This window comes from Ictalurus punctatus, chromosome 6 (genome assembly GCF_001660625.3).
Source record: "Ictalurus punctatus breed USDA103 chromosome 6, Coco_2.0, whole genome shotgun sequence".
Lineage (NCBI taxonomy): Eukaryota > Metazoa > Chordata > Actinopteri > Siluriformes > Ictaluridae > Ictalurus > Ictalurus punctatus.
In genome coordinates this window covers 20,727,391-20,754,202 of record NC_030421.2, presented here as the reverse complement: position 1 = coordinate 20,754,202, position 26,812 = coordinate 20,727,391, and the positions used below count along the sequence as shown (strand labels likewise).

Below are 26,812 nucleotides of genomic sequence, written 5' to 3'. Positions count from 1 at the left end.
GAAGTGTTTACTATTTAGAGGTGCTTTGAACCATTTGAAGTATACCTCATCAGAGATCTGCTGAGCCAGACGGATGGCCACGTTCCGCAGCATGCACTCAGCTGAGGGATTTGGGATGTTTTGCAGGGCGCTTTGAAGCACCAGCGCCTGGTCATGAGTGGCCTGGTTTATCTGCGGAGAACCACAGAGAGGCCATGTTGATGGGTTAATGAACGAAAACGACAACAAATAAGGCAAAAAAAAAAAAAAAAAAAAAAAAACCCAAACACCCCACACACTTGACGGCCAAGGAGAAAAAATAAAAATAAAATACATTTGCTTGTTGGAAATAAATAAGTAAACAAACAAACAAAGAAACAAATTGATCACAAATCTGGCCTCAGTTTCAGATTTAAACCGTGATTTTAAGGGAACTGTAATTCCCTAGATCATTCCTATAGAACAAGAGCGTCCTTTTTCAGAGTAAATTCACTCAGACTAAGAGATGACTTGCAATTTTTTTTATTTTTTTTTTAAGAAGTAAGGAGCAAATCATTATGAAGGGCAGGCATGGGTCTGTAATCGAAGTACCCGAACTCTCAAGACACCATATACTCTTGACATTTGCTGAGCCCTAGACAGAGAGAGCCAGTATGGTCTAAATGTGATGGAAAGTGTTCAGCAGGGGGACCCTTAAGCAACTTGTAGTGAAAGGTCACATTTGCAGACATAAGTGCACTGCACTGACACACCTAGCAGTAATGTTTTGTTTTTTTTCCTGTATATTCTTTTCTTTTAATCTTACATTCAGAAGAGATTCTTTAAAAAAAAGCACAGCAAACAATTGATACATCTTATCTGATAATACATCCCATGGTCACCTATTCACAAGGAAGCTATATGAAGCTGCAAAGGAGAAAACTTACAGGTGACACTGGGATGTTCCCGTCTGCCACAGGCTGGCAAGCTTCAGCCACAGCCTTCACATGACCAAAGCCCACCGCTGTAAGCAGGAGCTTGGCTATTTTTAGTGCATTGAGATAGGCTCCTCGGCGTGTCTCCATGTCAGCATTTGGAAGGAAATTATTTCGGGTCAGCATACTCAAGACCAAAGGTAGGCCGCCACTCCTCAAGAAATTGTACTGGAAGTCACTAGCATCCTCTCCCAGTGTGCCACTAGCTGGCATCAGTAAGGCATAAACCACCTGAGAACAGTGAGAATTATACAGTGAATTCAGACATATGTATTGTGAAACTATTCTGAAGTAGTGTAACATGATTTATTTAATTTTTGCCAACTATTACCATTCTTTTTGCCCAACACAGACTGACAGAATAATTAAAACAAGGACTGAAGCATGTATTTCTGAGAGAACAGGCACAGCAGACAAACCTCTATCAAGTAAAGGACTTGTGAAGGTGATGGACCAAAGAAGCGGGAGTCGAGGGTGGGGCTAAGGCTGCTTTCTCCGAGTTTGGCATGATCCAGGCAGATGGCTCTCAGGTTTTCCACTGTAGTATTATCTGGTAAAGAACATGAGTATGGCATGAATTGAGCAATCCAATAATTGCAGATAGCGATCAAAAGCACATTCAGGTGAGACCAGTTGAAGCACCTGGAGGCATGAGCTTCATAAGAACCCGAGCTCCATCTCGCAGAAGAGGCATATTGAGACTACAGCCCAGGTCAGCAACTTGCCACAAGAATGAGATGTAGCGCAAGTGCAGGGACATTATCTACAAAACAGAGTGCACAAAGTAATTTAATGACAATCCTACAACAGTGCAAAATAAATATTTTAGCAATTTTTGCTAATCTGTCTGGGCAAGAATATTTCTGGAATCAATATAGATTAATAAGAGGACAGGAAAGCATACAGCTCGACTCTGATTAAGAGAAAGTCATGGTCCTCACCACTCCAGGAAGACAGCTCTCAACTTCAGGGTTTGGTCCATCGCTATAGTGGTTGCCATGGTTCCCAGGGGAGCCGGTGGAAGAGTCGGAGGAGCTGTCTGGGCTTGAAGGCATGTTGGCACTGACCTGGGTGAGCTTGGCCGTGATAAGCTGAGAAGTAAAGAAAAAAAGACGACGGAACACACCATGACAATCATTTATAGCCCAGAGCTTCTAGCTTTGATGCAATAAAACAGCCAGAGCACACCATCAGAAAAAAAGACAAATGGAAAACCCATACTGTTTTGTCTTTGAGATTGAGTTGCCCAATCAATTTCCTGTCATCAGCAGGATCAATGATGTCCCCGCCGATGAAGAGCTCGATCTTGGTGTGCGCGCTGTTTGCCTTTATCCGATTGAGAATGCAGCGTCTCACAGAACCAATGGTGTCGTTGGTGTGGGACCAGATGTCCAGGTCATCCACCTGCCGACCTTGGTTTGGAAACCGCACAATGAGGGTGATGTGCTTCCCACGAAACGCTCTGCAAAAAAAGAGAAGCATGAAAAAAAGGCTACAATTCATTAAGATACGGAGTTCATCACTGAAACCGAAGAACTTTAATAATGGCACGTGCGAGAGACCTGGACATTGGCAAGATGGTTCTCTCCTCGTGGTAGTCACTGTCACATTCTGTGATGTACTCCCTGAGCACAGTGAGGACGCGCACCATGCGGATGGCCTCCTGCCTGGCACAGTTAATGCTGTCCTTATCTCCATCCAGCACACACAGCGTGTCATAGGAGGCTTTGAGCCGGTCAAAGCAAGACTGAATAAAATCTTCATGGATCTCCACCTGCAACGCAATGCACCGCAACACCGATATCAAAACAGTGAGCATTTAGCTTTCTGAAAATATGTTAGATATGCTAGAGCAGCAGCAGACATGCCTGTACGGTCATACAAAACGATTTAAACACTGTCACTGGAAAGACGTCTTACCTGAGTGGCTTGTAATTTTGGTCCAAGGTTTGTATAGATCTCTTTAAGTAAATCAATCGCTCGGTTAGCAATGTCATCACTTCCTTGGATCACAACCTAAAGAGGGGGAAAGACAGATTAAGAGCTTCCCCATGCTGTTCTGTGAAATTGAAATATGTGGATATCAAAGCTCTGGGTATCAACCAATACACAATATAGTTCATACTAAGTGATACATCCACAGTAAGCAAGCAATTTTAGGAACTGTCTTAAAGCCCTCTGCTGGTACCCTCAACATGTACCTCTGCTGGATACATGTTGCTCACATCTGTATGGTGTCCATTGGTATTACATACGTTCATGCCATAAAACATTACAGCAGATCACTTTGGGAAATCAGACTTGAAAAGACTATAACTATTAGATCAAGAACTAAAATGTTTTACCCCACTTTGAGAGACAGAACAAACTTAATTTCTTCATCAAAATCATCAACTTGTATACTAGATCCCTTACCTACATGTTTCTTCAAACAGATTATTCCAGAAGTAATCAAACCCCTTCTAAAAGATAAAAAAATTCTTCCCTTAGCACTGGCTATGTACATAAGTCATTTAAACTAGCAGTTATCAAACCCCTGATTAAAAAACCTGACCTCGACCAGAGTCAATTGTCTAACTATAGGCAAATATCAAATCTCCCCTTTATCTCCAAGATATTAGAAAAGGTTGCAGCACAGCAGCTATGCTCGTACATATACACACACAAAAAAAAATAATATTCATGAAATGTATCAGTCAAGATTTAGGCCTCATCATAGCACAGAGCACTGGTTAAAGTGGTAAAAGACCTACTACTGCCCTCTGATCAGGGTTGTGTTTCCTTGCTTGTGTTGCTTGACTTTAGTGCAGCTTCTGATACAACTGATCATACTAGTCTCCTCCCTGATAGACTAGAAAACGTTGCTGGCATTAAGGGAACAGCCCTCTCCTGGCTCAGGTCTTATTTGGCTGAGCGTTATCAGTTCGTAGATGTAAATGGAGACTTCTCTGTGCATACTGAGGTAAAGTTTGGTGTTCCGCAAGGTTCTGTTTTAAGCCCACTGCTTTTTTCTTTATACACTACCTCTAGGTCAAATTATTCATAAACATGTAATTAGCTTCCGCTGTTATGCTGATGATACCCAGTTGTATGTTTCAGCGAAGCCAGATAACAGACAGCAGCTTAGTAAAGTTGAGGAATGTGTAAAGGACATTAGACACTGGATGCTTATTAACTTCCTCTTACTTCTGACAAGACAGACGTACATGTACTAGGACCACATGCAGCTAGAAGTAAGCTTTCTGATTACATAGTAACTCTGGATGGCCTTTCTGTTTCATCATGTGCAACAGTAAAAGACCTTGGTGTGATTATTGACTCCAGTCTTGCATTTGACGCTCATGTAGATAATACAAGGCTATCCTAGTAATTTCGTCTCATATAATAATGTCACTACACGATGCAGAAAAATTAGTTCATGCTTTCCTCACCTCTAGGTTGGATTATTGTAATGCCTTACTGTCTGGATGTTCCAGTAGGCGCATAAACAAGCTCCAGTTAGTCCAGAATGCAGCTGCTAGAGTCCTTACTAGAACCAGAAAGTATGACCACATCACCCCTATCTTATCCACACTGCATTGGCTCCCAGTAAAATTTCACACTGATTATAAAATACTACTATTGACCTATAAAGCACTAAATGGTCTCGTGCCACGGTACCTGAGCGAACTTTTGGTCTTTTATGATCCACCACACCTACTTAGATCAAAAAGTTCAGGCAATTTGTTGGTACCTCGAATAGTGAAGGCTACAGCAGGGGAAGAGTTTTCTCTTACAAAGCCCCACAGTTATGGAACAGCCTTCCAATTAGTGTTCGGGACTCAGACACAGTCTCTGTGTTTAAGCCAAAAATTTGTTTAGTCAAGCCTTTTGTGAATAGTTTTTTATCTTAAGTAAATGAGCAGATCTAGAGGGCTCACAGGTATAGAGTGTTGTGGTGAATTGGGATGTTTAAATGAGGTCACCCTCCCCCACTTTCACCCAGGTTTGATGATGATGGAATGGCTGGCCACCTTATGACCTAAGGAGCACTCATGTCTGTGTTACCTTCTGGCTTTCACTTTTAGTTATGCCGTCATAGCTAGTCTTGTCCCTAGTCCCTGCTTGCACTCACGCAAAGTATGTTGTCCTTAACCATTACGTTAATGAGATACCAGTGATCCTGACCCCTTCTGCTCTGCAGACCTGCCTGATCCATCTTGATGCCCTACTTCTGGTTGGAGTTCTCATCAACTGGAAGTCACATGCTGCTGCTGAGGATGGCCCCACATGGTGCAGCCTAAACATCACTGAGGATGGCACCTCAGTGTTCAACAAAACAAACTTCATGTAAAAACTGTAATGAATTTTCCTGGTTACACAACTGCACTACTTGACCATGTAGTATTAGTGCAATTATAAATAAATCAATCCCTTCTATAAATGTGCTATCTGGTGTCACCCACATGAGGATGGGCTTCTTTTTGAAGTCTCTGGTATACTTCGTTTTTCTATATGTACATTAGCATATACGCACAGTCGTACACATAGCCTTTCAAAGTATACTCCATTTGACATGTACTCATACACAGGTGATCGAGGCGTGCGCATTACGACAACTTGCACTACCCCTCCCGGCCTAGAAGAGTCAGTACAGAGCAGTAAAGCATGTCAGTTAGAGAACAAGAACAATGCTTGGGCAATCTCTCTCCATGATTACCACCCATATACAAATCCTTATACACTCAAAGGCTAGAATTATACATATGTGGGTTCTTTCTAACCTGCACTTGTTTCTGTCCCTTCCATTTATTCCATTTTTTTCCTTCAACTACCTGGAGATTCAACTGCCCTGGGTCACTGTTGCCAACAAAGTACTCATGGTTAGAAAAATCAGGCAAGGCGCATACAGTACACTGTTCCTAGCGTACACGTAAAAGTGAAGCATACTTTCTGCTTGAGTGATTCCTCTCAAGGTTTCTTCCTTGTAGCATCTCTGGTAGTATTTCCTTGCCACTGTCGCCCCTGGCTTGCTCATTAGGGATAAATTCATATATTTAAAAGCTATGTCCTGAATTAATATTTTTCTGTAAAGCTGCTTTGGGACAATGTCCATTGTAAAAAGTGCTCTACAAATAAAACTGAATTGAATGGAATACGAAATCAAATTTTAAAGCCTCAAGACTAACACTCAATATCTGCTCGATGCACCCTTCATTTTAAGTATTAACTGTGCATTATTCGCCAACAAATATTCCGGTAGCTAACTGCTGGTCTGTGGGAAACTATCATGATAGCTTTGTAAAAATTCTCAAAACAAGAGCACTTAATTTCTCCTCAAGGACCAAAATGACCTGATGGATGCCCAGAGATTAGAAAAGCAAATTCAAGCTAAATTTACACCTTTCCATTAAAAGTACTGGCCTGGAGGAAACGGCCTAGCAAAACAGCCTAAAAAACAGCCTAATTTCTATACTGCTATATGAGCAATGTGATGATTTAAGAGACACACACTATGCCATGTTGTGCTTAAATCAAGAAACAAAGGAGCTTCCTGGAAGCCTCACATTAGTTCCTCCATTATGTGAAATAACTAGGTCACAGCCACCCCAAAATCCATGTTTTACATTAAGGATATAGAAATTCGGTTGCTAGGGTAACACATCTTTAGTGTGACTATTTTCAGTGGCTGACGCTCAGGCTTGTGTGTGTATTGCCATTGGGAATTTGGATTTTTAAACCTATAAAAGAGGATCTAAGCGGGTCCTCGAATAATTATGATGACAAAAATCATACTTTAAAAAATTGAGAACAAATCTTGGAGACACAGAATTGAGCAGGCCACTCCTACATGTAGGCTAGAAAACTCCAAATTAACCCAATCAAGCTCTTCCTGTACCACTCAGTGGTGATACTACCAAAAACAAAAACAAAAAAAACCCCAACTAAACAAACAAACAAAAAAAACCCCGTTTTGGTTGAAACACATACCCTCCACAGGTAATCCAGTCCAATCAGTTCCAGGTCATCCATCATATACACTCGGCGCTTGGCCACCAGCTTGCCCTCTCTGCAGTTCACTGCTTTAAAGAAGCGCTCAAAGCATTTCATGCCGTTTTCAGTCAGCAGAGAAGGATCCAGCTGGAGCACGTTGTTCTCAAAAAAGTCCTTGTTGATGTCGGGGTCAAGGTCCGGCTCGTCCCCCATCAGTTTGGAGTACCATTTGAAGCAGGCTTCACGATCACAAAGGAACACTGCATTCTCTGCCAGGCACTTCCAGATCTGTTTGGCCTGAGGAGCACAGAGCCACAGTTGCCCATCCTTCAGCAAGAACCTGGGAATAAAAATATTAAAAAAAGCAACCTTTTTATTTGTCACATATACATATTACTAGGGATGCACCGAATGTTCAGCAACCGAAATCACTAGGCCGAAAAAAGCAAAAAAAAGCACTCTTGGTGTTTGGCCGAATAAATTTGACCGAACAATGACGTGTTTGATGACATGACCAAATAGCCTAGCAACCAGAGTGAGATGCGTGAATGTCACGACCTCCACTTCCGGCAGCACGCTCGGAGAGATGAGGGGGCGCGCGCATGCACGAGCTACGTGCACGAGTGCACAGCGAGCGCATGCTCTTCGGATGTTGACAACCGTGACATTGTTTACTGTGGACACGTGCGTTTGTTTTGTTTCTGTTCTGGAGTATCCTGTCACGTCGCGAGACGTAAGGGAGTTGAGTACGGAAGCTGGTAAAGACGTATTTATTTAAGGGCAGGCAGTCAAATCCAAATCGTAATCCAAAAAACGTAGGTCAAGACAGGCAAAGGGTTATCGGGCGATCAGCAAACAGGCATAAACGGGGCAAAGCAGCAATCAAAGTTGCAGTCACAGAAAACAGAGTCAAAACACAAAACAAGAAACATGAACTAGTACTATGGACTGGGAGCAGAGAAACCAGCGTGGACTAAATGAACTATTCTATAGTTTTTTAACTAACTAAATCCATCAAGGAACATAACATTAACAACGTATCTAAGTATACTATATCTACTATAATACTCCACGAGGTGTACAGGGAAGCAAGCGGTATATATCCCCAATATAATCAGCCGTATATAACCGATTATAACCATTTTTTGCACTCGTCAATGCACTTTTTGTTGTAGGCCACAGAGTGTTACATTCTTTCGGCAGTCAGTTATAGGCCTAACATCGGCTACTCAAGGGGGACTCAAAGATGACCACATCAAAATATTTTTATTTTACTCATTTATTTATTTAAAGTTATATTGTGCCTTGTTGGTAGCCTATGCCTGCTGGAATGAAAAAAAAATGTTCAGTGCTAAATAACTATTTTGAAATTGTAGTTTTTGTAATTGATTTTTTCTTAGCACATTTTGACTATTTAATTTATGCAAGGGTGAAACAAATGGCAAAATAAATGGAAAAAACGTGTTCGGTATTCGGCCAAGTTTTTCATTATATTTGGCTTCAGCTAAGAATTTTCATTTCGGTGCATCCCTACATATTACAGCACAGTGAAAGTCCTTTCTTCACATATCCTAGCTGGTTAAGAATTTGGGGTCAACCATGGTACAGTGTTCTTGGAGCAGACAGGTTGAGCAAGGCCCTTAACCTAGCTTGGTGGTGCTGGGGTTTGAACCAAGAAAAACACTCCCCAGCAACTACTAAAGCAAAAGCACAAATTGATTTCTCAGAACATTCAGATATTACCTGCGTAGTGCTTGAATCCCAACTATGATGTCACAATTGTGTTTATCCTGCTCTTTCCTCTTAAATATAATTGAACAAACCATTTTTAAAGAGCAAGTCCAGCAGCATTAGTGAGGTCAGGCACTCCTGTAGGGTGAAGAGGCCTGGTGTGCAGTCTGCATTCAAGTTCATCCCAAAGGTGTTCAGTGGGATTAAGTTCAGGCTCTGTACAGAACACTCAATGTCTTCTACACCAGCCTTGGAATACCATGACTTCATGGACCTCACTTTGTGCACAGGTACATTGTCATGCTGGAACAGGTTTGGGCTCCTAAGTGCCAGGGAAGGGAAATCTAAATCCACAATCTTTTGGCCATATAGTGTATATGGAAGCAAACCATGTTTTTTTTTATTATTATTTTTTTTTATTTAAAGTTTAACCCAGATAGAATCTTAGGGGACCTTGTTTTCAGGCAGGTCCTTTATTTGCCCCTGTAGTGTTTTATTACCGCAACAAAAATTTATATTAATAAATTTCTAAATTCTTTTTTGTTTCTCATATATACACACCATGTCTCCACTTGGTGCATCACCACTGCCTGATAGTAAAAATCATGTATTGCTTGGCTATATATCACCATAATTTCAGATTCAGTAATCGGCATGGTCCTCGACACACATCTATGAACAGACGTTTTGTATACCGCACTATCAAAGCATTGGTTTAGATTTAAATGGCATTTTGCATTAAACTTGCTGGAGTGGTCCATTTATTTACATGGCATGTCTTCATTCTTTTACTCGCTGGCAAAGTTGGACATTTTATTGTACACTCCATAATTTAAAAAGTTATATCCCTTTATCCTACTTCTAACCGTTTGGTATGGGTGCAACTTCAGCCTATTGACTGGCACACATACAAGAACATGTCCATGCTTTAGAGTAAAACATTCAACATGGATGAGATTTTCATTTTAAGAGACTGGATTTCCTCCTGCCCACAGAACATCATCTTTACTGACAGCTGTTAGAATATTGTGTGTATACCAATTCTTACATTTAATAAATAAATAAATAAATAAAATTTTCATACCTCAAAAAGTTCAGACGCTCCTGCACTTCCTGCACATGACTGTATCGACTTCCAGGCCTGACCGTCTGAGGGTCAAAGTCTGTGTGCTCTGCTGAAATAACAAAACTCAAAAATCATAAATCACACCTATCCAACACACATGAGCACAATGGACCTTCTTAACCTTTTATTATCTTAAATAACCCACCTTTAGAGAACTGCCTCATATTCTCCATGTATGCAGACAGATTCTCAGCTACCAGAGTGACCAATGCATGATTGTGCTGGAGTTGGTTAATAAGATCATGGCGATAAAAAACATGTGGGCTCCTCTGCGTTTGACTATAATTGATAATGGGAGGAAAAAAAGAAAACAAAAAAAATGAGAGGTGTATAAGCCCAATGCAATCAGCTGTTCTATAGTTGTTTTACCGATTTTGAAAGGCATGTTTAAATCAGGAATCTTATCAAATGAGATTTAGAGAGAAAACAGCATTTAAAGTGCGAGTAAATGCAGTACATGTCTGAATCCAAATGCTACCCTGTTGGAGCCAGCGATTGATAATTAGATTAGGCTGAGAAAGAGGAGAAGAGGAATAATTAAGATTTTTAAAAGCTGTTGTAGTTTTTGGGCCAGTTATCAAAGACAAATTAAATAGGTTTTACGTTAAAAGAACAGGTTTTTCAGTAGAAAATACTTTTCAGTCTATGAAGTAGGCTTATTCAATCTGACTCTGAAAAACAGGCCCACTGATTTATGCTGAATCTGAGCAAGTAATCCAGCAAAGTTTAAAACAAATTATTATATCCTAAATTAATTTTATACGTACCTTGCTAAGCTTGTTAAGTTAATAGGTATTTTCCTTCTGCAAAACAACAGCATGTGCACGATGTGTTTGCTACAATTATATTACAGTAACTGGATGTATATATCTGTGTTAATATGACAATTCTATGTGTATAAGTTTACTGAGAAAGTTTTCAAAAAATGTCCCTCAGTTTTCTCTGAAACCAGAACAGAGACAGATCATCGCTAATGACATAGGCCTGCATTTTTACCTGAGATTTTGAGGAGCCTCTCCAAACAGACTGCAGATCTCTCGAATTTGCTTCAGTGCAGGGATTACCCATTTATCATTTGATCGCAACTCTTCAATGAAGCGATCTATCCACTGGATCTTCTGGGTATCTCGGTCCTAAAAAAAAAAAAAAAAAAAAAAAAAAAAAAAAAAACCCATAAAAAATTGAGATGCATAAACACATGTTTTGACTTAATCATCAGTCAGCAATTAACTGAACTGAAATGGCTTGATCAAAATTAAAGCTCAGTCAAAAATACCACACAAATGTGGTTAATATCAACAATGCAGGCCATAAAATGGTAAGAGAGTACCAACAATGCAGAAAAGTTAAATATTGTAAGGTCAGGAAGAACCCACTAAGTTGTCATGGGCTAAATATCCTAACTGGGTTGAGGAATCAGTCTTTACAGTGTGTCGACAGTCAGGGGTGAGGTAAGGGGTGAGGTAGTACTGTATAGTGTATGGTCATTGGTCATAGATAATAAGTAGGAATAGTGATGCTCTGTTTATGCAAGGTTTTTATGTTGGGTGTGAATGCTGCAGAATCAACGCTGATCTGGAACTGAAATCATATTAAGACACAAATAAAGGCTTTTAATAGATTTTTAAGCAGGTCTAATTTCCTGTAGACTGAGAAATAACAATGACCAATTCAAATCTCAAACACAGACAATCTCAAAAAGTGACGACAAATCAACATGGTTGCTCACAGCAACAACAGTAAACAAAGCAGCACTTTATAATGTATAAAAAAAATAAATAAAATTTAAAAAAAAGGTATGCCGTATTTACAAGTTTTCGCATACAGATAGAATAACTTGTTCAATCTAATTTTGAGAAGGATCCCTATTCCTGTTAATTAGTATTATCCTATCAAGTGCTTTCGGAGGTTCTGTGCATGCTCATACCTGGGAACAGCTGTAGTCCAAGATCTTGATATGAGCACTGAGGGCCTGGTCCATGATATCCACAGGAACATCATCACTATGGGCCAAGTTCCAGAGCAGATTGAGCACTTTGTGTGCCATCACACCATCTTTATCATCTTCTGCCAGCCTACGAATTAGTTCCAGTAACTTCTCCCGTTGCTTTTTACTTGCATTTGTCCAGCTTTCCTGTAAGCCATTTCAGAAGGTATTGGGATCAGACACGAAGTAATGTGTGTGGTCTTAATTATAGGCAATACATAATCTTTGCCTTAAGTCACATTTATACAAAATCTAGAATAAAAATGTTTAGGTTATGAATCCTTGCAGAATTTTTGACATTCATTTTACGACTCAATTATTTGACAAGAGAATATGTTACAGTAAATAACTACATTTTTCAGGTTCACCACGGTATCATCATCAGACTGAAAACTAACCTTAAAACAGTCAAAAAGATGGTCTAGTTGTTCAGGTGAGAAATCCCATGCCAATTTTGCAAGGAGATCATGAACATTCTTCACAATAGCCTCATGCTTCCCAGCCTACAGATTAGGATGCAAAAACATTGTTTATTTCCTTCAAGGCAAAGCAAATTAGTGGAATATATTAGCCCAATTAACAGTTTATCCAAATAAACTAAAAAATTAAGCAATTTTTTTTAAATACCTGTGCAGCCCAAATGTTGTCCAGGTCCTGAAGCGTAAGAGCTTTCTCCTTAATGACAAAGCGCAGGATCTTTTCCAGTTTCTCCACATACTGGGGCTGATGAAGGCTATCCCGCAGCACAATGGACAAAATGTTGTTCTGCTGAATCCACTCCTAAAGGACAAAAGCTTACATTCATCTTATATCTTTATGTAAGAGCTATAGCACATTTGTCAAGTGTTAGAGGGCAAACCACACCCTAATGCAGACTAAACACCACCCACTAAATGTAGTTATTCATAACCTCGAAAATATTACAAGCCTTCGAACTGGACCACAAGCACAACTTACCGCCATGCGCTCTGCCGTGAGCCACTCTGCCTCTTCTGGGTTGCCGTGACGGTGTGTGTAGTACGAGACACTTGAGATCACCTTATTTACTTCATTTAGTGCATTCATTTTGCCATTAAAAGAAGAAATTTGCAATAACCTGTGACAAAGGTGGTTAGTCAGAATTATTTCTGAAAGTTCCATAACCTAATAAATATAGAAATTGTGTCGTATTAAATTCCTGGAGCCCTCACCTAAGAATCATTTTTAACCTAAAAATCTCCATGTTCTTCACTGTTTCCTCTTGCCCTGGTACTCGTGAAGCCAGGTTCTTCAATGACTTGATTATCATAGACAGGGCATCGTTTTTGGCTTCATTCTTGGCTTCTTTTTTCAGCTCCTCATCAGTGAGGTTTTCTAGAAACTGGGGAACCATTTCTATAACAGGAAGGAAGTACTTCTTCACCGTGTGCAAAGTGAGAAACTCATAGCACTGCCCAAAAGGCCTGCAAAGAAGCCACACAAACCAAATCAACGTTAAACCATAAGAACTGCAACACCTGACATATACATAACAGGTCAAAGTCCTTGGAGTTCTCTTACTTTATGAGTGCAGCGATGATCTGAACATTCAGAGCTTGACCACTCATGAATCGATCATGCAGAATTTGAAACCCGTTTAACGTGCCAAATTTGTTTATTAAATCCACCAACCAGCCCTGCAGGAAAACCAACAAACAAAACAAAACAAAACACAGGAAGCACATGGAAGTCAGATTATTCAACCTGTTGAAAATAAACAAACCAATGTGTGTGTGGGGGAGGGAGAAAAAAAAAAGAAAAAAAAAAAGACAACACCTTACCTTGGGAGAGCGAGGGTCAGGTGGGCGAGCGAAGAGCTCGTCTTCAGCCAGCTGCACCCCAGCAGGCACCGTCTCTGAGGGCCGGGTACCATTGTAAATGTGAAACTTGCAGTGGGGGTTTGTGGCCATGGCCAAGAGCTCTAGGAGAGGAAACCAGTCCTGAGAGAGCTTGGTCACACACAGTTCCATCAGACGATGGGTGTTGTTGATTATGCACCTCTGCAGAGAAGAAACACAGGTGATGACAAGAGAGAAACAAAGTCTGAGTTATACTGTGAAAGATATATTGTACTCCTCAGTATTGTGAGAAATCTCTATCTTATTTTGGACAATTGTGTTGAGCTAAAAGAAGCCACTGCCTCTTAAGAGGGGTATGAGTCAGAGCGGTCTCCTACTGCTGGCATCTTCCCCGACATTAGTGAAAGAAGGCCTTTGATCACTGCTGTGGTGATTTAATGAAACGGACAAAAAAAAAAAAAAAAAAAAAAAAACACGACTAAAGCGCTGAAAATAACCGATTAGCCCTGTTGGCTAATGAAAAACTCAATTCAAGAGAAACTATGCTGTTTCGAAGCACTGCGTATGGTTTTTGATTAAGAGGAACACAAACTATTAGAGTAGCCTATATGGTATTGGAGAACTAATGATGGTCTCTAAATTCCAGTCACAGAACTTACATGGATTTCAAATTTCCATCCACTGACAGCCTCATCAGTCAGTATTTTGGTGAAAGATATTGTCAAACCATCACGGAAAAATCGCTGGCAGGCTTCGCACTTGACATCAAGTCCTTGGGAAAGAAATCAAAGAAAAAACAATTAAAGGATTGACATTTTCAGATACTGTAAGTCTAAACAATTATTAAGCCTGACAAACACAGTACATACAAAGGCTTAATAAGCCCTTAATAGAGCAAACAAAAAAGGGATGCACTAGAACACACAGGGACAAACATACAAGGTGATCTGAATATTCCAATGAGAAAACGAAAAGTTCTGTGAACAGAAAGTATGTTGTTATATACTGTGTACTTTGATAGAAGGTTGTCTATTTGTTTTCACCAATACTGTTTGTGTAATGTCTTAAATGCACACGAAGTGCAGAGTAGCAGGAACAAGAAAGAAAAAAAGAGCTCACAGAAGGCAGAGAGCACAGATTCTCTTATTATTCTCCCGTCAGTGCAAAATTTAGTTCTCATTTGAAATCCCTCCAACTAATTTCTCATTCTATCGCTTCTTATTTCTTAATATTTTGTAGTCACATTATGACATGTAATCAATAAATTTAGAGTCCAATAAAGAATGCATCATTTTAGGTACATCATCATTTAAATCATCAGTCCCTTTTTTTAACCACAGAGTTGTTTAATTCTCAACTCTGATTCGTCAGAAGGTGTTGATTTATTTTCTATAACAGCATGGGGCTTATAATAGTGCATAGGTGTGTATTAACATGGAGGTTTGCATTAATGTGCTTGTGTCTAGTAAATGAACATTTTTATAGTAATAACTCATTCACAGAGATTTGTATGACAATCTCGGGCTAATAAAGATTGGCAGTGGGGGCAGTGGTTAAGTGGGGGCAGGGGCAGTGCTGGCTTGGTGGTTAAAGCTCTGGGTTACTGATCAGAAGGTCGGGAGTTCAAGCCCCAGCACTGTCAAACTGCCACTGTTGGGCCCTCGAGCGAGGCCCTTAACCCTCTCTGCTCCAGGGGCGCTGTATCATGGCCGACACTGAACTCTGACCCCAACTTGCTGACATGCTGGGGTATGTGAAAAAAAGAATTTCACTGTAATGTATATGTCATTAATAAAGACTCATCATTAAAGTGATAGTAATATGTTGTTATTTAACAAACAAAACCATAACCATGATATCATGAAGCTTACTGTAAGGAGACATTTGTTTAACGTTTATGGAAGGAGTCTGGTGTCAGCACTCTGTAATGGTCAATACATTTTCCAACACAGAAGAGTCAACAGGACGATCCTGTGCTTTCTGGTTTCTCGGTAGGTTTTTTTTTTCTCATATTAACTTAAGTTTTGTCAATTTCTCTCAAGAGAGAGCGGGGGGAAGGGGAAAAAAAAGAGAAAGGCTGGTGAGGAAACCATACCGTACATCATAAATGACAGGAACTAACTTGTCTACCAGCAATAAATGCAACAATCACTGGCAACTCGCTGTGGTAAAGGCATGACAATATACTTTGGACTGTGCTGTTACAGTAAAATAACCCACTTCACTGAGATAATCCCAGCATAGATTATTTACCTATAACCACACACCACGTCATGTTTTATTCTTTACTTATTATAACATCTGAATGTCAGAATGTGTACATTTAACACTAGACAAGCTGTTTTATGTACAATATGATGCAAGACAACATTTGTAACGTACATACAAGAACAGATTGGTTTACCTTTTTTGCAAAGATCTATAGCAGCTTCAAGAAGAACCTCTAATTCACCCTTTGGCAAAACTGGAACAACCCAGCGGGGTCTGCAAGTACAAAAACAGAATTTTATAGTACATTGTGATCCTGATTAGAGCTATGACCATTACATTGAGCATTAGGGTACATGCACTGTACATACCTGTTGATCATGTCATCCAGTTTGGCCAGGTCTGTGTGGGGGAAAGCCGGCTCCTCCTCCTCCTCCAGCTGGCCTGTACAGTCTCCCTGGACCTGCTCATCTGGAGGACTCACTGGAGAGTTCTCATTGGACGATGTGGGAGTGGACGTCTGGGAAAAACATTGTCATATAAATCCAAGCAGTTTAGTCAAATAAACAGCCCTCCCAAGAGGAAGATCTAGAATCAGACGTTTCTTCAGGGGGAAAAAAAAAAAAATCCATTACACATTCCAACTGCATTTCAATTCAGTTAAAGTGGACCGTGTTTGCCTGTTAAGATCCAAATTACCAGCTAAACAACCCATGCAGGTGCAAGAACAAGAAAAGAAAATATACAGTCATGTGAAAAAATAAGTACACCCCATGGAATTACCCATTTGGAAAAGCAAATATCTGATCATCTTTGAAACAGTGCCTATTAATAAAGTTGATTTTACTTGAACAAAACCACAAGGAAAATGAACTTTTTCAATCATTTATTCTACAGAAATATCAATAGATGAGATATTCTTCTGTGGAAAGAGTAAGTACACCATTGGCCTCAGAAGCAAGTATTGCTCAATTTAGCAGAATTAACTTCTTGTAGGCGTTTTGCATAATTGTCCACCAGACTTGCTGGAATTTTTTACCATTCTTCCATGCAATATTCTTTCAGCTGCAAGATGTATTGCCTGTTTCAAATCCCCTACAACATTTCAATGGGATTCAAATCTGGGCTTTGACTAGGCCATTCCATAACCCTCCTTTTTGATCCATTCCTTGATGGATTTGCTAGTGTGCTTTGGATCATTATCCTGTTGAAAGGTCCACTTTCGGTTCAACTTCAACTTTTGGACAGATGGCTTCACATTCTCTTCAAGCACTCTTTGATATGATGCAGAATTCATAGTTGAATCAATGAATGCAAGCTTTCCAGTCCCTCAGGCAGCGAAGCAACCCTAAACCATAACATTTCCACCACCTGCTTCATAGTTGGTATGAGGTTAAGGATCTCCTCCTGAAAAACTGTGTTTGGTCAGTGCCAAACATGTCTGCTGTAACTGTGGCCAAACAACTTTATCTTTAATTCATCTGTCCAGAGCACATTATTCCAAAAGGCCTGGTCTTTGCCCATATGCTCATTGGCAAACTGTAGTCTAATAGATTTTTCCTGGCACGTCTCCCATGCAAATTTGTGCAATCTCCTTCTGATTGTAGAAGCATGCACTTTGACACTAACAGTTGCAAGACTTACTAGCAGATCCTGTAATAAAATTTTGGGGTTCTTGGAGATTTCTTTTTGCATCAGACGGTCTGCTCTTGGGCTGAATTTGGTGAGACGGCGAGTCATGGACAAATTGCCAGTTGTCTTTTAAAATCTCTTAGCAGACTCATAGGCATCCATAACCTTTTTTCTGAAGGCCTTACAGAACTCTTCGGATTTTGGCATGACGACAACACACCCCTCAATAACAAAGGGAACACCAGACACAAAGATATGAGACTTAAACAAGACAGGTTCAACATGCCCTTCCTAAGCTGATTCTAATCACCGTCACCCAATCCTGAACACCTAATTCAAATTTTATGGATTTGAAGGTGTGATAAATGTAGGGGTGTACTTACTTTTCCATGTGACTGATCTGGTTTTTTTGTCAATTTAAATAGTGAAAATTACTACAAAATGTAAATTTTGTGCGTCATTCAATAGAGTGTATCACCTTTATTAATAGGCACAGTTTCAAACAGGATCAAATGTGTCCTTGTCCAAATGGGTCAAAAGAAAAACAACAATTTATGGGGTGTATTTATTTTTTCACATGACTAACGCTTAATGCTTTGTCATAAAGAAGTGACCAGCAACTTTGTGACCAGCCAAGTCCTAGCTGCAATAAAATTGCTTTAGGAATTTAAATAAGACCTTCAACAATGTTTAAAGTTTAAAAAAAAAAAAAAAAAAAAAAAAAAAAAAAAAAAAACAACCGACAGTGATGTTACCCAATTGTTAAAAAGTCAGTTATTGGCTTTAGTGTAGTAAAAACTTGTGTCACACTGCTATATTCTTCTCCTTATCCAAACGTGTTCAAAAATAGAAACGCAGTAACAGAGCGAGTGGCAGGGAGCAGGAGAAGACGGGGGCTCCTCTGTGACACAGTAATCTCTCAGTGTGTGGACCAGAGTTAAGTGGAAGCTACAGAACTTGGGAAATGTGGGGGAGTGTTGGAAAAGGCTCCTTCTGCTTTGGCTGACCTACATATGCAGTTTGCTTCTCACATCTGAGCTCTACGCATCTCATACCAACTGGCTTTTCACCGTGAGCGCTCAGAGTTCTTTGACTGGTCTGCTTCATCATGCACTGGATATAAACACAAGCAGCTGCACTACATCCCAGCTCTTTACACTGCTGTGCTTTGATAACCCAATCATGATTTCTGACCGCTAGCAGTTTCTTCAAGTGGGCAAGTAAACCGCATACTACAATAAGTCTGACTCAATAATTCACTTTAAAGCCTGAAGAAATAGGATTTTTTTTTTTTTTTAAACCAAAAGCCTGGATTTCAGCCAAATGACCAGGATATTCTGCTGATTTCTACAATAAATCTAACATCTGTCTCATTTCAATACCTGCACAAATGCATAATGACAATAAAACAGAGAAATAAAATATTTTATCTGTCCAATTCAAATAAACATTGTCCGAAGAATCACAGCATTGTCTCTCATCATAACTCCGATATACAATGCCCGGCACTAATATTGGCACCCTTGGAAAATATGAGCAAAAAACGCTATGGAAAATTGTCTTTATTGTTTAACCTTTTGACCATGTGTTCAAAAAAATTCACAAAAATACTCTGCTCTCATGGATGTCAAACAATTGCAAACATAGATTTATTTTTTAAAAATCTGTGTTAAATGTGTACACAACTATCATTGGTACCCTTTTAGTCAATACATTGTGCTACCTCCATTTGCCAAGATAACAGCTCTGAGTCTTCTCCTATAATGCCTGATGAGGTTGGAGAATACATGGCAAAGGATCTGAGGCCATTCCTCCATACAGAATCTCTCCAGATCCTTCAAATTTCGAGGTCCACACTGGTGGACTCTCCTCTTCAGTTCACCCCACAGGTTTTCTATGAGTTTCAAGTCAGGGAATTGGGATGGCCATGGCAGGACATGATTTTGTGGTCAGTAAACCATTTTTGTGTTGATTTTGATGTATGTTTTGGATCATTGTCCTGCTGGAAGATCCAACCACGGCCCATTTTAAGCTTCCTGGCAGAGACAGTGAGGTTTTCATTTAATATCTGTTGATATTTGATAGAGTCCATAATGCCATGAATCCTAACAAAATGTTCACGTCCTCTGGCAAAAAAAAAAAAAAAAAAAAACAGCCCCAAAATATTAAATAGCCACCACCATAATTAACCGTAGGTATGAGGTACTTTACCATATGGTTACCTCTCTGAGTGATCCAAAACCACCTCTGGTGTTTATTGCCAAAAAGCTCCATTTTGGTTTCATCTGACCATAGAACCCAATCCCATTTGAAGTTCCAGTAGTGTCTGGCAAACTGAAGACGCTCGAGTTTGTTTTTGGAGGAGAGTAGAGGCTTTTTTTCTTGAAACCCCTGTGGTGATGTAGATGACTTCGGATTGTAGTTTTGGAGACTTTCTGACCCCAAGACGCAACTAACTTCAGCAATTCTCCAACTGGGATCCTTAGAGATGTGTGTGTGATATGTATGTATGTATAATATATAAAAAGGTTAAAAAACAAACAATTTTTCACAGCCTTCTTTGCTCATATTTTCTAAGGGTGCCAATATTAGTGGAGGGCACTGTAAATATTCACCAGTAGACTGAATCGAGAGGAGACTCATTAGACGCAGGCAGAGTCGAATGGGCTTCCAAATAACTGACAATTAAACCGTAACCAGAAGATTTATCAACGTTGCTCCACAAATCAGTTGTTACTGGCATCACAGCACTACTGGAAAATCTAGTTAAAGTACGCTGTATACTTTACGTGACACTACTAAAAATGTATAGTTTCCCATAAATTATAGCAATCACATATTGGTTTTTGTTTGTTTTTGGGTTTATCGTCATACCAGCTTCAATGGCTATTTCATGGCGAATACACGTATTTATCAGACATTCAATTTAGCTTTAAAATAAATAAATAAATAAATAAATAAATAAATAAATAAATAAATCAGACATTTCTGTACATCATCATGATTCCATAAAATATTCTTTAAATTTGCTTGTGACAAAATTGTAAAAGTTCTCCTGGGTCCATCTTACAAAACAAGTCTTTCAAAGTTTCAAAAATAATTAATATAAAAAATTTAGGCAGAACAAAAAGTATTCTTTATGGTCAAGGGAGTTTTACAATATTGGCATTTTTGTGGTTCTTCACCCTTCAATAAATACCCATGGGTCAGTCTGGTGTGGCCTACACGGTACCTTGTGTACACATCACTTGATCATGTCTAGTTTTAAAATGGCAGGCGCATATTTTTCCAACTACAGGTTTTCATTTCAAACTATTTGTTTAATTCGACATTTTTCCTAGTTGGCTTGCCAGTTGTCGAATATAAATTGCTTGATCAAGGGCTTAAATTGGATTTTGCACTCTTGGTTTCTGTGAGGGCTTTTTTGCAGCCATGTCTGCTTGTTCATTGTCAAAGACCCCACTATGTGTCAGGATCCAATCAAACACTGGTCAATCTGCTGGCAAATTTAAATGTTTGCAGCAATCAGATTATTTCATACAGGCAATTATACTCACATTGCACAAAGCGGTCAAGGTAAATACCCCTGTACAAATTTACAACTGACTTTTAAAGAGATCCTGAGGACAGTCCCACCAATGATCCTTCGCACTTGGACTTGACTGAGCATTTAATTAAAATAAATAAATACACAACACACACACATACATATTCAGTATTATAATATAGTATTATACATTTCTAAATGCAACTTTGTTTTCCACAGATCATATTTAACATGGTAAAGCAGGAAATAACCTATTTTATTATATTATAAACACCTATGAGTAAGAACAAACAAATAAATGAGAAAAACACAATAACTTAAGTCACCCATGTCCTAAGATATCTTAGGAAATAAAATATCATACAAACAAGCTGCAACAGCTGCTAGAGTGAGAAAGGTCCTCAACAGAAGCACATGGAGAAGAGTAGCAGGAAGTGTGGCACTGACCTGATTTTGGGGCAGTGGGGGCTGAGACTGACCGTCCGGAGCTTGGCCTTGCTCCTGACTTTCATTCCCCCCCATGGGGGAGCCACGGGTCGTGGCAGTCATACTCGACACAGGGCAGATCTTTGCAATCTTGTCTGCTTATGTCACTGGTGCACGGGATGAAATCACTGCCTCCTCTGGACTGATAGAGAAGTAGCACACAGCTGAAAGTGCTAACGCTGATGCAGAGACCATTGCATAACCTGAACACAAACGGGAATCAAATCACACAGGGTGCATGATGTATAATGGGGCATGCTCTTGAATTTAAAAAGATTTTTTTTTAATCAAATATAAAAGACATTAACCACCTCACTCTCTGTTAGCAAAAACATAAGTAGGCTATTAAAAATATAAGTAGGTCTCATTCTTCTGAGAAGGACAAAAGTACTGAGACAATCTGACAGACCTGCTTAAACACAGGCCTAAATCCTCACCAACATAAATAAACCCACGATTCTACCATTTGCTTCAATACAAAAGGTACAGAAATAAAGCTGAGCAAGAGATAATCCTGTAGAAACTTTGAAAATATTAAAAAAATTAGGAAATCAAAACACATTAACATAGAAGGATATATTTAGACTTGTAGTGTGTCTGTAACCAAATGGAACATTCAAATGATACACTGCACCGGAACAGCAACCGACTGTGAAACGGCACAAAAAACCCCACAACAGCTGCCTTTCGTGCCCTGTGAGAACATTCCCCATGCAGAAAGCTCCTCAGTCGAGCAGGACAAGATAGTTATCAAGTTTCAAGGAGTCGCATGACTTTTTTTTTTCTTTTCAAGCTTTTTCAATTTTAATATTTTCTAACGGACACAGGGAAACAAAGGCAGGTGTTAATTTTCATTTTATATTGGACAGCAGGTTTACTGGTCAATAAGGGAAAGATTCGCTGCACTAATAGGTGATCTGACCAATTGACGCATCTTATTAATAACATCTTTAATTGGTTATCAGGCATTATACATGTTTGGTGAAAAGAAATCCAGTCAGGGACCTATTCAGACACAGGTCTACTTTTGGTATAAACGCAATACACAAATGATAAATGGCTCTACCAAAAATCTAATAATGCATCCTCTGTTGCAGAGGACAACAAATTAGCGTTGTATTATAAATGTCCAAGTGAGACATCTTAAATTGGACTTCTGACAGAGAGACTTTATAATTTAATATATGTGGTATGTAAAAGTTCCTGTCCATTAGTCAATGCTTTAGCATATCTGTTACACACACAAAAAAATAGACCTGATACATGCCAGTCTATAATATTTATGAACATGTATAGTGGTTGAAAACCAGACACTTCAGATAGTAAAGTCAAAAGAGATGTTTATGGCTTATATTCTGCCTGTAATAATTCACTATACGACAGGGCCTCGAGTGTCATGGATATGCTGGATTTTGTATTTTACATCTATTGATCATACCACCGCAGGGCTGTCAAATTCTCAAATCTGATTGGTCAGAAGGTGTTGATTGATTTCAAACAGCAAGGCTCTGACAATATCACGGGCTGAATTTCAAACCACATTAAATTAATATAAAACAGGTTTATATTAATGTGCTCATTATAATACATTAGTTTCTGTAGTAAAAACTCGTACCAAAGTCCCCAAGAAACCAAAATTGTGTGGTTTCATGGCTCTTAGTATGAATATGTTAGCTAAAAGTTCTCTATAAGCTAATGTGCTCCAAGACAATGACAAAATTTGCATTTAGAAGATGATCTATGAATTCAAAATTTGCAGGTCTCTTTCAACCACCAATACGGACCAACAGTTTTGAGGACATCATTCTGCACTTCAGCTTCTCATCAGATTTCCTGTCCAATTGCTCTAGAAGCTGAAGTGTCCCGCCCCCAACATTATAAAAATCTATGGCACCAACTGTCAAGTACGCCTTAGCCCAGGTTGTGAGGTAAGCTAAACGCTATTGACGATTTTAAAAAGCGGAGGAAAAATTTGATATGTCCCGCCATGACTTCCTGTTTCATTGAAAATTATGTCAGCACATCGAATAACACTGCACATTTTAAGGTCCTTCACGGGGACTTTAAAAAGGTACAAGGTGTCATTTCTTAATAATTGACAATTGCTGTGGTTTATGAGTAATAAATTCCTTTTTTTAAAATTATTTTTATATCAACGTTGGGGTGGTAAGTGTGGTAGGGTCCCGCTTTATGTTGGGCTGCATAACACCGCCCTGGCGTTGATTATTTTCCTACAACACCACGACCCATCGAGGTTTATTCCTTACTTATGGCTGGTCAACGTGAACAATCCCAGGTGAGATACCACAAACATCAGCTGATATACAGCGCAAAAATGAAACAACATTCCCGTACACTGTACCCATGACGCACCCAATGTCTCTCGTGTTAAATAAAAAAACTAGCAAGTGCAAGCTTTCAACAACAAACAATAGATAAATAAGCACCTGCTACAGCTCAGCTACACAAGTGGCCTAATGCCACAGAGTCTGCTCACCATACAGCATTCAAAAGGGTCACACCTAACAGAAACACACAGGCCACAGAGCCAAAATGTTGGTTTCTTTCTTTTTAATGCACTACCCTTCATAATGATCAACAAATAGACGGCAGAATAATAATATAATAATAAACAACAACATCCCCACACCCAAACGTTACATATCCGTTCATTTAACTAGTCTTGATAGCTGAGCTCATTGTACACACTCAGTCCAAGTCACACAAGCTCAATTTTCTATTGTTTTAATAAAATAAAAAGGAACTGCGCACAGTGTATGTTGTCTCCATAATAAATGAGATAAATGGCTCGGTGTGCCGTACACTTGTGTCCGGATGGACTGTTGTCATTTCAGGTTAGCAATCCAGCTATGTAGAAAACACCACAACCCAAGGACTCCAACCCCCCAAAACAGTCGTTTACAATATACAAAACACTGTATATATATTATATATTAGATAAACATATTGTGGAACAATAATCCAGTGAACAAGTCTGCATACTCCGTGTGAAACGGATCAAATTCTTGGACTTTCTGCAGGCTAGGCAGCAGAGATGACTGGCTCATCTACCAAGTTAGCCATCTGAGTGGTGTAAAAATATATGTGTGTGTGCATATATATATATATATATATATATATATATATATATATATATATATATATATATATATATATATATATAAATGAGCATTTTCATGTTCAATCAGACTTTACAGGCGATTTCAGTTCCCAGTAAGATATCCAGCGATTGCACTGGACAGCGCTTAATATCTGAAGGTACACAGAGATAACTATGACAAACAAGAAGCGCTCAGGCCTGAAGCTACGGCCTAGTTCCTCATCATTAACGCTAGCTAGCTCCACTGCTAACACCGAAAAACAGCCAGCTTTTAGCTCCTCGGTTCGTTAGACAGCGTTAGCTAACTGCATTAAATGCCGACCTTCAGCATTAGAGTGTCTTCGTACAATGAAATATGTCCTTAATAGCAAAAGAAAAAGCTGCACCCATTAACAGGAGCATATATCTAAATTACATAAACAGCAACCAGAGGCTGTTTAGCATGCTAGCTAACTTAGCGCTGTCGGCTTTTAAAAGAACACACTCACCAGCTAGCAGCTCACTGGGAGTTACGTTAGGCCTGGCAGACAAGTTGTTGTTTTTAATCAGGCTTAGGAAGTTATTCAAAAACAAACACGACTTAACGTGCAGCGGAGACATGTGAAATGGGTCACCAGCTTCCTAACACACGTCCTGTCACGAACAGGCCTCGGATAAAACCACTTGTTTGTGTTGATCAGCCATCTAGCAGGCTGGGTGTCGTTAGCTAGCCAGCGACCCTCTTTGTGCTACTATTAATAAAGTTATTTCACCTAACGCAACTAGCTAGCCAACAGCTGACTAACCTTCGGGGAGAGATACACCGGTGTGGTGTGATTAATTTAATAAAACAGCAATAGGCTAAGACTATATGTGGTGACAAATGCGAGCATTTAAGTTCACAATGACAGGAATTCGGCAAAGAGATAAAACAGCCTGTTAGCTACACACTTAGCAGGTTTGCCCATTTAACTAGCCGCTGAGCTAAGCCTGACTAGCTCCATAGAAAGCCAGAAGCCCTTGTAACCACTTACCAAAAATCAAATCGGACCTTCTTCCAACTGACCAAGACGCGATCAATTACGCACCGCTAATGCACGATTGTGTCATTCAGCTGTGTGTGAGTTCTGTGTGTGTGTGTTGTGTGTGTGCGGCGCTCAGCCTGCATAAACTGTCTGCGATCAGCTACTCGCTTTTTTGTCTACTGTGTTGGGTGTTTTTCCTGCGTCACCAACATCAGCTGCCCCCCTTCTCTCTCTCTCTCTCTCTCTCTCTCTCTCTCTCTCTCTCTCTCTCTCTCTCTCTCTCTTTCTTACACACACACAAATACATATTTAGAAATATAAGCACTTCTAAACAAAAAGCAAAAGCGAAAGCAAATATCCAGATCAAGTGCCCTCTTTATTACTCATTTAATTAACACATTTATTCAAGTTGTTACACTTCTGAAGATTTAAGAACTTTACTGTCATATGCGAAACTTCCTCGTACAGTGAAATTCTGCTGCACAGTATTGTCAACCGTTTTCAGGAGAAAGATCATGCAAGCTCAGAAGTCGTTAGATGACGTCATTGGCCAATGTATCATATTCATTGCATCATTACGGTCATTTACATATCAAAAGGTGTTACATGAAAAAAAGGACGACTTTAGAATACAACCCCAATTCCAAAAAAGTTGGGACAGTATGGAAAATGCTGATAAAAACAAAGAGGAGGTGATTTGTAAATGTACTTTGAGTTGTATTTAAACAAAAAACATGTAAAGACAAGGTATGTGATGTTTTATCTAATCAACTACATAGGTTTGGGGTTTTTTTCAAAGGTAAATGTTTGTTTTGAAATTGTTGCAGGTTATAAAAATTTAGGGACAGGGGCAATTTAGGACTAATAGTGATGTGACAAGTTGAAATAAGAAGGTGATGTGAAACAGGTGAGGCAATTGACTAATCATAGTATATAAGGAGCCTCCAAAAAAGGTCTAGTCTTTCAAGAGCAAGGATGGGTCGAGGCTCACCAATCTACCAACAGATGCATCAGCGAATAATCCAACACTTTGAGAACAACATTCCCCAAAAACAAATCAGTGGGATTTTGGACATTTCACCTTCTACACCTTGCACAATATAATTAAACGATCCAAGGAATCCAGTGCATAATGGGCAAGGCCGAAAACCACTTCTGAATGCACGTGATCTCCGATCCCTCAGATGTCACTGTCTTAAAAACGTCAGGAGTCTGTAATGGATATCC

The 26,812-nt window shown here is 39.4% G+C and overlaps 1 protein-coding gene across 8 annotated transcripts in view; it reads right to left on the bottom strand.

Moving 5' to 3' along the window:
• Nucleotides 1-25,794, bottom strand: part of usp9 (ubiquitin specific peptidase 9) — a 40,240-nt gene extending 14,446 nt beyond the window's left edge. Inside the window, exons 1-25 of one of the 8 annotated variants that reach the window (XM_017469402.3) lie at nucleotides 25,595-25,794; nucleotides 21,422-21,663; nucleotides 16,167-16,315; nucleotides 15,992-16,071; nucleotides 14,247-14,359; nucleotides 13,570-13,788; nucleotides 13,310-13,425; nucleotides 12,961-13,212; nucleotides 12,728-12,866; nucleotides 12,398-12,550; nucleotides 12,169-12,273; nucleotides 11,711-11,917; nucleotides 10,780-10,916; nucleotides 10,551-10,586; nucleotides 9,929-10,062; nucleotides 9,742-9,832; nucleotides 6,924-7,266; nucleotides 2,874-2,969; nucleotides 2,516-2,727; nucleotides 2,175-2,415; nucleotides 1,895-2,044; nucleotides 1,596-1,716; nucleotides 1,373-1,503; nucleotides 906-1,184; nucleotides 46-171 (exon numbers count right to left, since the gene is read on the bottom strand). In XM_017469402.3, the coding sequence (XP_017324891.1) occupies nucleotides 46-171; nucleotides 906-1,184; nucleotides 1,373-1,503; nucleotides 1,596-1,716; nucleotides 1,895-2,044; nucleotides 2,175-2,415; nucleotides 2,516-2,727; nucleotides 2,874-2,969; nucleotides 6,924-7,266; nucleotides 9,742-9,832; nucleotides 9,929-10,062; nucleotides 10,551-10,586; nucleotides 10,780-10,916; nucleotides 11,711-11,917; nucleotides 12,169-12,273; nucleotides 12,398-12,550; nucleotides 12,728-12,866; nucleotides 12,961-13,212; nucleotides 13,310-13,425; nucleotides 13,570-13,788; nucleotides 14,247-14,359; nucleotides 15,992-16,071; nucleotides 16,167-16,315; nucleotides 21,422-21,523 (3,732 nt within the window). In that variant the 5' untranslated portion in view covers nucleotides 21,524-21,663; nucleotides 25,595-25,794. Of the gene's footprint in view, nucleotides 1-45; nucleotides 172-905; nucleotides 1,185-1,372; nucleotides 1,504-1,595; nucleotides 1,717-1,894; nucleotides 2,045-2,174; nucleotides 2,416-2,515; nucleotides 2,728-2,873; nucleotides 2,970-6,923; nucleotides 7,267-9,741; nucleotides 9,833-9,928; nucleotides 10,063-10,550; nucleotides 10,587-10,779; nucleotides 10,917-11,710; nucleotides 11,918-12,168; nucleotides 12,274-12,397; nucleotides 12,551-12,727; nucleotides 12,867-12,960; nucleotides 13,213-13,309; nucleotides 13,426-13,569; nucleotides 13,789-14,246; nucleotides 14,360-15,991; nucleotides 16,072-16,166; nucleotides 16,316-21,421; nucleotides 21,664-25,069; nucleotides 25,528-25,594 lie in introns of those variants that run through there. The other 7 variants (XM_017469399.3, XM_017469397.3, XM_017469398.3 and 4 more) reach the window with 7 other exon arrangements.
• Nucleotides 25,795-26,812: the final 1,018 nt, after the last annotated feature.